Source organism: Vicia villosa, linkage group LG7 (assembly GCF_029867415.1).
Source record: "Vicia villosa cultivar HV-30 ecotype Madison, WI linkage group LG7, Vvil1.0, whole genome shotgun sequence".
Taxonomy (NCBI): domain Eukaryota; kingdom Viridiplantae; phylum Streptophyta; class Magnoliopsida; order Fabales; family Fabaceae; genus Vicia; species Vicia villosa.
In genome coordinates, this window is record NC_081186.1 from 21,985,969 (window position 1) to 21,996,802 (window position 10,834).

At 38.1% G+C, this 10,834-nt stretch overlaps 1 protein-coding gene across 3 annotated transcripts; it reads right to left on the minus strand.

The window, feature by feature from the left end:
* Window positions 1-1,271: 1,271 nt before the first annotated feature.
* Window positions 1,272-10,586, minus strand: LOC131620379 (uncharacterized). 3 transcript variants are annotated; one of them, XM_058891439.1, is made up of 2 exons: window positions 9,702-10,586; window positions 1,272-8,931 (listed from the first exon to the last, which is right to left on the minus strand). In XM_058891439.1, the coding sequence occupies exon 2, from the start codon at window positions 5,655-5,657 to the stop codon at window positions 4,092-4,094; it is 1,566 nt and encodes a 521-aa protein (XP_058747422.1). In that variant the 5' UTR covers window positions 5,658-8,931; window positions 9,702-10,586; the 3' UTR covers window positions 1,272-4,091. The 3 variants fall into 3 exon arrangements, with proteins under 3 accessions (XP_058747422.1, XP_058747421.1, XP_058747420.1); XM_058891438.1 differs by having other exon boundaries at window positions 1,272-8,965; XM_058891437.1 differs by having other exon boundaries at window positions 1,272-8,506; window positions 8,622-10,586.
* Between the last annotated feature and the right edge of the window lie 248 nt (window positions 10,587-10,834).

The window sequence follows — 10,834 nt, forward strand, 5'->3', positions numbered from 1 at the left end:
TTCAAAGAAAACAACCAAAACAATGTTTGGAGCGGGACTCGAACCCCCAACATCACGCATCTAGATAAACATATGCTTCCCCTTTACCACTCGGCCATGATTTATCTGCTGTAAATAATGCAAAACTTAAAAAAAATAAACAAACATGAATTATTCAAATTCTGAAACCGCACCAGGGAGTCTTCTTCTTCGCTGATACCACGAAGAATAAGCAACGCTTTTGGCCACGGTTTTCACGCGTGGCCTTAGCTCTTCGTCCCTAAATCCTGCAAATAAACATGAACCGAAGCACACCAATACTCCAGATCAATTCAAAAATATCTCACGAGCCCAAAGAACCTATTAATTGGGTCTAAAATCGACTCTAACTCAGAACCCCCTTTTTGGAACACACGAACCCTAGCAATGGTGGTTTCTTGATTCTGCAACAATACTTAAATTAACATATCCAGATATGTTGCGGACACAAGGATGAACACAAATATACAAACGAATTGCATTTATAGTTCATGGATTTACGAAATCGGATTAAAAAAAATCATGAGCAAACCGTGTGATAGCAATGGAGTTTCGTGATATTCCAGGCTTTGCGGACGATTGGAACAGCTTCTTAAACCTTCAAGGATCGTTTTCAGGTCTTCAAATGCCCCTGAATTCTCTCCCAGGCTTGAAACCGAATTGAGATTGTTCTCTTAATTTTTTGCTGAGACTTCACGATTTCTCTTGCCTGCAATCCTTGTCCAGAAAAAAGTCCCTTTAGTCTGATCAACTTTGTGCTTTTATATTGCTTTGAATTAGGTTAGAATCATGGAATACAATCTTTGCAAATCAAGATTTTGATATTTGATTTTAGCAAGAATATTGAATCTTTCTCCTTTGGTTCTCAATCAAGCTTAAACGATTTTTTCTTTCCAAAATCAGATTTTTATGACCCCCTTTTTTATTATGTGATATTTGATTTTGTCAATAACAATATAATAGTACCTATAAAAATCTACTAAAATACAATTAACAAAAATTCTACTTCTTAACAATTTTGTTTTTTTTATAATATGATAAGGATGATAATAATAAAAAAACCATAAAAAACTACCTAATATGAAATAATAGCAAAATTAATTTTTAACATTAAAACAATATAAACTATAGAAATTTAATATGAAAAAGTATAATAAGAATACAAAATTTAATAAAAACTAGTTAGTAAAATATAAAAAAAATGACAAAGTAATAATAAGAGAAAAATGTCAAAAATAATGAAGGTTGTGGGATTCGAACTCAAATTCTCTCATACCTACATTTCTTACCCTTACCTTGCCATCCACTGGGCCGGTGCATTTATCTGAAATAAAATTACATTTACTATTTTAGGGCAAATTTTGGGGTATGACAGCTGCCCCTGTTCAATCTTCTTATACCTGAGGATGTAGATTGGCTTGTGTGTCTATCAGAATCTGAAGGGAAAATAGGATTGAACACTAGAATACCCAGGAATTTGCCCTGGCTGAAGCAGGGACTTTTACCGGAGACGGGCTTGAAGATGCCATAGATTCCATCTGGATGTTGGGAGTGTGAAGTGAATTAATTGTAATGACTCTATTGTCATGACTCGATTGTCGTATTGTCGTGACTCGATTGCCGTGACTTCATCGTCATGATTGTTTCTGAACTGAATACCGGGATTAGATATGTGACTCAATTGTCGTGACTCCATTGTCGTGACTCTGTTGTCGTGATTCTATTATCGTGACTCAGTTGCCGTGATTCTTTGATCGTGTCTACACCGTTCGTGATGATAGAATTAGATCCTTGAAGGTTGATCGTGTCAGTACCGTTCGTAGTAGCTGAATTAGATCTTAGATATTGTTCATCTGCTTGTTACTGTATCCTGAAAAAGGTAGAGTTAGTTTTTATGTAATGTCATGATGCATGTATTATGCGACGAGTCTCTCAAAATAAATGAGAAACTTTCGTGTTATGTATGAATTCATTATGAGGCAATGTACGTGATGTATGAATATGTTTATGACATATGATATGTGAATATGATTTATGTTGTCTTGATTGAGAAAATAAATCTTTATATCCTTGTGATTTTGCTGTTTGATCTTGTCTTGAAGGTACACAGTTGGGGATTTACAATTTTGCTTAGGGATGACCAGTAATTTGATGCACTATGACTGGGGATAACAGATATTAATAAACCATGTTTGGAGAAGAGAAGAAGGTCGGGGAACCGACGGTGTCGAAGATTTGAACTCTATTGAGGAGCTATGTCTTTTGTTGGACAAGAACATTTGAAGGTATCTTCTTAATGATTACTCTGTGGGGGATATGATCATGTGTAACCGGCTTTGTGGAAAGGCATGAATGCTTTGAATATTGCCCCCAGTGATTTATATTGATTAGGACACACCACTGAGTATTGATCAAGATGTCAAACTGGACTTGCGTAGATTTGCCCCTGCTAGTAGGGACTTTGGAAAGATTTGCCTCGCGAGGACTTTATGAGATGTGCACTACGGGCGACATGCCCATAGTAATCGTTAACTTAGGATGATGCCCCTGACTGTTTGGCTTTTTGAGAGATTCTTCGAATCTTGACTGGATTGCCCCAGATTGATTGGGAAATAGTTTGAAATCCACTTGGGATGTATGCCCTTTTTTTTTGGCATTTTGAGAGATTCTTCGAATCTTGACTGGATTGCCCCAGATAGATTGGGCAAAACGTGCCATGCCCCTTGTACCCGTAGGAGACCTTGCTTCTTGGAGTAATCCGTGTTGGTCGGGATAACTTTGAGTCTGTGCAAATTCATTCTGATGCTAACTTTTGAAATTATGTAGCAGAATGTGTTTAATAATGAATTCATGAGATGCAATGCATACGTCTGTCTTGAGTTTTTGAAAATATTTAAAACAGGAGATGTAAAAGCGCGATATTTGTAAAAACATGATATTCGTAACAACGTGATGTTTGTAAAAAGAAAATATCAACTCAGCATTTTTGGTAAACCTTAAGGAGTCAGGATACCTTTTTGGTGATAGTATGCTCTCGAACTAACCATGCTTCAATTAGGACTTTCAAGGGTTGTAACGTGGCTTGGTTCACGGTTTAAGAAACAAAGGATAATGGCTCAAAATTTGATTGTACCCACCCCTCTTCGTGATGATCTTCATTCCTAAGCTCAGTTAATTCAAATTATGCATTCAGGTTCCAAGAGAATTTTGGATTTGCACCTTTGATAATGACGATGGTTCACAAGCAAAGAGAACTTTTTGAGATGGCGGTCACTTCTTCCTTTTGGTAGTCGCAACATTGTGTTGTTCGGGAATTTATTGACTTCTCTTTTTTCATCTTTTTGATATCCCTAACTTTTGCCTAAACTGTCTATTTTGAGCTTATAGTCTGCGGGATGCCTTGATTTTTGCCTAAGTCTTCTTTTTGATTTTCGACTTAGCAGGCTTTTCTTTGTATATATGTTTTTTCATTTTTTTTCTTTTTTGAAAGATATTGACTGCCTTGCTTAATGATTGATGAACCATCATTGGCTTTTGATTGACATCTCCAACACTTCTTTGATGTGTGCGGATGAATGCTTGTGATTGAAACCTTTGTTGAAAGGTGTACTGAATGATTCTCTTAAAATAGACTGCACAGCCAAATTAACTGAGAATTACCCTGCCCCAGGTTATGATCAAGGGTTTTAATTAGTACAAGAAAGAAACTTCTACTTCTTAGGCTCAAAGGGGTTGGCGAGGGATTAACATCCTTATATCTCCACTGTTTAGGAATTGAAACAATGCCTGTACATCGTCAACATGGTCTGTTCAAAAGCATACTGTAGGAGGTTGCGGTATCATTTTCGTCATCCTCCCTTTAAAGGTATACAGCTTTAACAGGAGTTAAGTATCATAAAACAGACATAATTTAAAATGAGTGATTGTGAAATAAATTATTCAAGACAAACATATGCAATGCACTAATGATGATTATTAAAACAGATAATGTCTATCATAAGTCAAATGTTTAAACAAACAAAATAGAAATCAGCGAATGAAAAGTAAAACTAATGATCTGAAAGTGCATCCTTCTAGCCATCCACATCATTAGCAGTTACATTAGAAGTCTCAGGAGGATCAAATTCAATTTCCCCAGCATCGATCATATCTTGGATTTTGTTCCTCAATGTCCAGCAGCTATTCGTATCATGACCAGGACTATCCGAATGATATGCACACCTCACATTGGGATTATAGCTACGAGAAGAAGTACTAGGATTCTTAGGGGGATCATTTAAAGTGATCAATTCTGACTTCAATAGGTGTTGTAATGCTTGAACCAATGACATATTGATCTTTGTGAACTGACGCCTAGGCATGTCTTGCTTGTTTTGGCGACTTTTTTGAGGTGCCGGTGTGGAGATCAGAACTGCCCCAACAGATTGGTCATGGTTACTCCTTTTCTGACCATACACCTCATTGGAATCTGACTTCCCATTGAAATGCTTCTTTGTAACACCTGAGGATGTATCAGCTTGAATCTTACCACTTCGGATGCCATTCTCGACACGTTCCCCAGTCAAGATAAGATCAGTAAACCCAGACGAGGAACTACCCAGCAAGTGACTATAGAACGGACCATTCAGTGTACTCATAAACATATCGACCAATTCTCTGTCCGTTAAGGAGGGTTTGACTCTTCCAGCTAGATCTCTCCATTTTTGAGCATACTCCTTGAAACTTTCCTCGGGTCCCATAGACATGCTTTGTAGTTGCATGCGAGTTGGTGCGAGGTCAGCATTGTATTGGTATTGCTGGTAGAAGGAAACAACCAAATCTTCCCAGGTATGGATGTTGGTACTTTCCAGTTGATAGTACCATTCGAGTTGAGTTCCAGATAAGCTCTCTTGGAAAAAGTGGATCCATAGCTTCTTATCGACAGTATGGGGTTGAATCTTCCTTACATAAGACCTCAAGTGCAGCTTAGGACAAGAGACTCCATCGTATTTTGCAAAGATTGGAATCTTGAATTTCGGAGGTATAACAACTCCAGAGATGAGTCCTAGATCTTCAAAATCCAGTCCAGGTACCTTCTGAATTTCCATGGCTTTCATACGTTCCTCTAACAACTTGTATTTGTCATCAGGATGTTCATCCTCATGGTGATAGTCCTCTTCTTCTTCAAAGGGTTTGGCAGAATCATGGTTGCTTTTTGCCTCAGTTTTGATACTAGCATCATCATCTTGCTCATCTTCGTCACTGTCTTCAGAGGTTTCGGCATCCCTGAGTTGCAAGATCGGTCTAAGCTTTTTCACCTGAGTCTTCTTACCCTTCTTCTTCTTCTTTTTAGTCAGCATGGCTTTCAGTTCTTCTTGCCCCTTGGACAAATTCAGAATCAAGGCTTGGAACTCAGTGTTTTGAGCTTGGAGATCCTTAACTGATTGTTCGAGATTCATGATGCTGAAATAAACAGCAAGGAAGGATGAGAGACCTATTGTAAGAAACCTGTTATGCGATGTTATGAATGCAAATGCAATATTTTCAAGGATCTTTAGGCATTTAATTAGCAACATTAGAAAATGATTTGGTCGCGTCTTTGTCTGAAGAAATCTGAACTTTGTCTTTGAACGTCCCTCTTTGAGAATCCAGCTCACCATATTGAGTGGGTCATCGCCTCCGATTCAGGATGCTTCTGAATTTGAAGGTTCATGGCTAGAGAAAAATAAATTCTCTTGCCCCTTGATAGGCACTGAGTTTCTGAATTGGAAGGTACGTGGCCAGAGAAAAATAAATCCTCTTGCCCCTAGATAGGAATTCAGTCCTTGATAAGAGTACCTAAAATCATGCACCCTAAATCCCTAAGATCCTTGAAAGGGTTAGTTAATATGATATGTTATGATGTCACGATGTTATGCGAATGCAGTTCATTATGCATAGCGTGAGATAGTAAGGGCAAACAAGTCTTTTAACAAAGCCTGCAGGGAAACAAAGGTTAGTGGCAAACACAAACAAGTCACACAATTTCCTTAGGCTTGGCTTGCGTGGAGTTTAGATCATGTGAGATACCCTTCCCCAAAGGTATTTCTAAGGATAAGGATGATATCAGCAACGGGTTCTACCGAGTTACCCAGAATTGTCAGTCCTCCTAAAGCACCCTCGAACATGATACATACATACATACCATGCAATGATACTTTGAGAAAGAACCTATCTGAGCTGTAGTATCGGGTAGCGACTATGCTCTCAACATACATCAAGAGTAGTCCCCCCACTACGTTCCTAAAAGTCAGGATGGGTTAAAGGTTACTAAAGGTCCTTAAGCTCCGACTCACCTATTGATATCCACACGAACCTCTCTCATGTAAAAGAGGCATGCGAACACCCATAGAGGCCTAACTTAAGCGTGAACTCTCATATTGACCAATCCTCCACATACATGAAGGAGGTCGCCATGACTATGCCACTTCCTATCTTAGATGTACTTGAATCCGGGTGTACGATTCGTCCTTCAATTGATTCCCAAAACAGCCCTAAAAAATAAAACAAGCAAAGCAAATAATAGAAAACATTTAAGTGATTCCTAAACTTTTAAGGTAACCCCTCTTTTATAAGAAAATTCTCCCCAGCAGAGTCGCCAGTTCTGTAATACGGTGAACTGACTTTATCGAAATGTTGCGGTAAAGCATGAGTCGCCACCGACTTTTATTTTATCCAAATTAAATCAGAAAGGCTAAATGAACATGAAAAACCTTTTAAATAAAAAACTGAGTTCGGGGGGTAATTATGCAAAAGGAAGGTGTAAGGCACCTTTTGCATCCATGGTTTTCCATGGGCTCTTAATTGCTTTGCTCTTTTTCGTTCAGAAATGTAGAAGAAGTGAATATGGGCGTAGCCATTTTGAAGGTTATGAGAAAGAATATGAAAAAAAGTTTTTAGCCAGAGCAAGGCAATTAGGGGCAATTACCTTAGTAATGTAGAAAACAGTTCTTTTAGCCTTTCAGGGTGAAAGGGTCTATCCATGCCATAAGAGGGCAGGAAGCCTTTCATTTGGAGGTTGAAGGGTCATCGAGAGTTCGTTCGCCATAAGACTGTCCCATGCCATAGAGAGGCATGTAGTCTTAGGAAAGAACCAGAATAGCCTTTCGTAGGCAGCCAGAGGATACCTCAGCCTTTTCATAGGCAACTTTCGAGGGTCGAGGTCATATTCGTGTATCAAAGGCAGCATCATTAGGGTCTTATGACCTTTGTATTTATTGAGGAAACATGGCTGAGGTATCCTCGTATTCGAGGGACATGGCTATTCTGCAGAAAACACACAAGGCAACAAGGCAACAAGCAGCAGAGAGGTTACCCAAAAAGTGTGCGTGGGTGCAACAATCACGTGGTTAATTCAGATATTTATCTTGTAATTAGTGATGCTAATTCAATTCATGGTTGGACTCCCTATATTACTAACCACAACAATTAATATTATACAGTTTAAGTGTGTAATACGGTGAACTGACTTTTTATTAATCGGAATGTCGCGGTAAGCAAGAGTCGCCACCGACTTTTATTTTATCCAAACAATATTCGGAAAGGCAAAAAGAAACAGAAAAAAACCTTTAAAGAAAATCTAAGTTCGGGGGGTAATTTATGCAAAGGGAAGGTGTAAGGCACCCTTTGCATCCATGGTTTTCCATGGGCTCTTAATTGCTTTGCTTGCTCGTTTGTTTAGAAAATGTAGATGAAAGAGATAGGGACTTTAGCTTGTGAATAAGCGTTGCCCTTTTGAAAAATTATGAGAAAGAATATAATAAAAAGGTTTGAGCATTGCAAGGCAATTAGGGGCAATTACCTTAAACTCAGATGATAGGTCTCTTTTTAGCCTTTCAGAATGAAAGGGTCTATCCTTGCCATAAGAGGGCAGGAAGCCTTTCGTTTGGAGGTTGAAGGGTCATCGAAGCATCCTTTGCCATAAGACTGTCCCATGCCATAGAAGGGCAGGTAGTCTAAGGCAAGGATCAGAATAAGCCATTTTTCCGTTAGGCAACCAGAAGATACCTCAGCCATTTTCCGTAGGCAACATCCGAGGGTCGAGGTCATAATTGTGTATCGAAGGCAGCATCATTTAGGGTCGTATGACCTTTACATATCGAGGCAGCATGGCTGAGGTATCCTCGTATTCGAGGGACTGGCTATTCTGCAAAAAATACAAGGCAACAGGCAACAAGGCAACAGAGGGGTTACCCCCAAAAGTGTGCGTGTGTGCAACAATCACGTGATTAATTCATTATATTATCTTATAATTAGTTATCCTAATTCAATTCAAGACTTGCACTCCCTAGGATTACTAACCACGCAATAGATATTAACACTAATAATGGGGAAGGGAAATTGTAACCAGCGGAGGAGAGGTGAATTGAAACCAGCGGGATATAATTAAAAGCAAAAGGTTTAACACAAGTAATAATTGAGGATAGGGTTTAGGGTTACCGATACGCGTAGCTTTGGCGATTGACAAACCCTGAAAAGGTGGGAAAAATAGGAAACGGGCATTTGTGAGGGCATTATCTGTTCAGCCATAAACAGGGTTAATCCTAACCAACAAAAGTAAAAATACGAAAGAATGGTAAAAATACTTAGTTTCGATTGGAAGGTTGATGGGCAAAGGTTTGCCTCGAGTATGAAGCATTGACTCTGATCATCTGGGCAAAGGTTTGCCTCGAGCGAGTATGAAGCATTGACTCTGATCATCTGAGAATTGACAGAAGAAATAATAGGAAGCAGTGAGTGCATGGCTAGTTCAATGGCAATTAAATTTAACCCTGATTTGATAAAAACAAAATAGAATGATTATTTAAAATAAATACGAAATAGGACTTAGCTTTTGATTTGATCTGATATGGTTTGCAGTCGGAGGAACTCTGAAGCATGCACAAGCTATGAATTCTACAAAACAATCAAATGCTCACGATGGTAGTACCTCGCAAAAACAAGAAGGTGTTAGTAAAAAAGTTAATTAAAATTGACGGAAAAATCTAAGAATTCAAATTAGCTTCTAACAAACTTAAGTGAAACACTTTTTTTTTGTATTCTTTTAATATATGAGAGAAAATAAAAATAAATAAATTCTACATAAACTTGTTTTTTATTTTAATACGACAAAGAAAGTTTAATTACACATTTATTTTGTATTTTTCTATATTACCTAATTAGAAATTAAAAATGAACAAACGTAAAATGAACAATTAAGAGAATTAACAAAATTAATAAAGAGATTAAATTCTAAGCAAACAAAATGAATAAAATGGGAGGTTAGAAATTGTTATGATTTTACATACAACATATGATTAGAAAATAACATTATGATTAGAAAATAACATTAATAGTATATGTATATGTATTTTCTCTACTGGTTCAAAGAATGAGCCAAATGTTAAATAATTACCGCATATATTAAACTCATTTTGACTTTTTCAAACCAACAAATAAACCAGTGCGAATAAAACATGTGGCATCCATTTTTAATTAAAAAAAAAAACAAAACACACATAAATTAGAATTCATTCAGAGGGTTAAATGATATCTCTCTTCCTCTCTTGATACCCTTCTTTCAGTACCAACAAAACAACAACAACAAAAAAACCATATGCATCCCGATTGTTTTCGATCCCCAAAGCTTCTCTCAAACAATAATCAAAAGCGAGAAAGGTGCATACCTGGCCAGAAATGGTGGTTGTGCGGTTCAACGACGGAGCGGAGGATGTTAGAAAGCGTCGGAAACTCGAGGTAATGGCGAGGTGGGCTTCACGCGGAGGACATTCCCAGTTTCGATCTAAATCCCGAGTCGGAGAGGAACTGTCTCGTTGATGAAGCGGAGTCCGATTTGAAGTTGATGCTGCGTTTACTCGCGTTGAACGGACTGTTGCAATCGGAGAGTGATGATTGGTGGTGATCGACGATGACGATGGAGGTTTGGCACCGTCGGCTTGCTGTCTTTTGAGTCGGTTCCGATTGTCTCGCGGCGGAGGTGAGTGATGGTTGCTGGCGGCAGCGTCTCTGTACCTTGAGGATGTGATGTTGATGCCGGTGACGAAAGGGAGTTGAAAGTGCGTCTGAAGCTGAGTCGGCGCTGCGGTTGCGATGAAGTTGTTCGCCGTTGTCGCTCTGTGGCGTGGTTGGATGCTGCTGAGTTGCGATTTGATGTCGGTAAGCGTGGACTGATGGTGAGCGTAGGGGCAGAGGTGTAGTCTGTGCGGTGGTATCGTTCGGAGAGAGTATTAGACTTTCAATTTGTTCTTCTTCTTTTGAACCTTCATCTGAAATTCCCTGCAAAAACAGACTAATCGCATGTTATCAAAAAATGTCGAATCCGGTGCTGTTTAAGCGAGGGTGATGACTGATGCGAGATGTATTGTGTTTGTTGTTGAAACTTGTTGGTGGAGAAAGTTAAAGAGGAGATTGTTATGTATAGAAAATTATTGAATTAGATTAGAGGAGGCTATTGGTTCATTAAAAAAAACATGTAGAGAGGTGAAGAACTATTGGAGCAAGGTGAATAAGAAAAAGTTTTTGCTGTGAATTTAGAAAGAGGTGGAGAGTTTTGTACGTGAAGGCCTAAAAAAATAGGGTTAGTTGTTCCTATTTATACATGAAAATTAGGTCTACTAATAATAGAATATATAATTTGGAATCAATAAAATTAAAATCAAAATTTAATCTAATTTGATTCTTGCTAGAAATAGAAGAATTAAATTAGAAAATACATTGATTCTAATCTTGCCGGAAAAGTAAGAATAAAAGTTATTTTTATGATCTTTTGATTTTATTTTTTATGAATAAAAATTAAAAA

What these genes read in the sequence shown, in the direction of transcription:
- LOC131620379 (XM_058891439.1), bottom strand. Translation starts at nt 5,657, where the DNA reads ATGGTGAGCTGGATTCTCAAAGAGGGACGTTCAAAGACAAAGTTCAGA.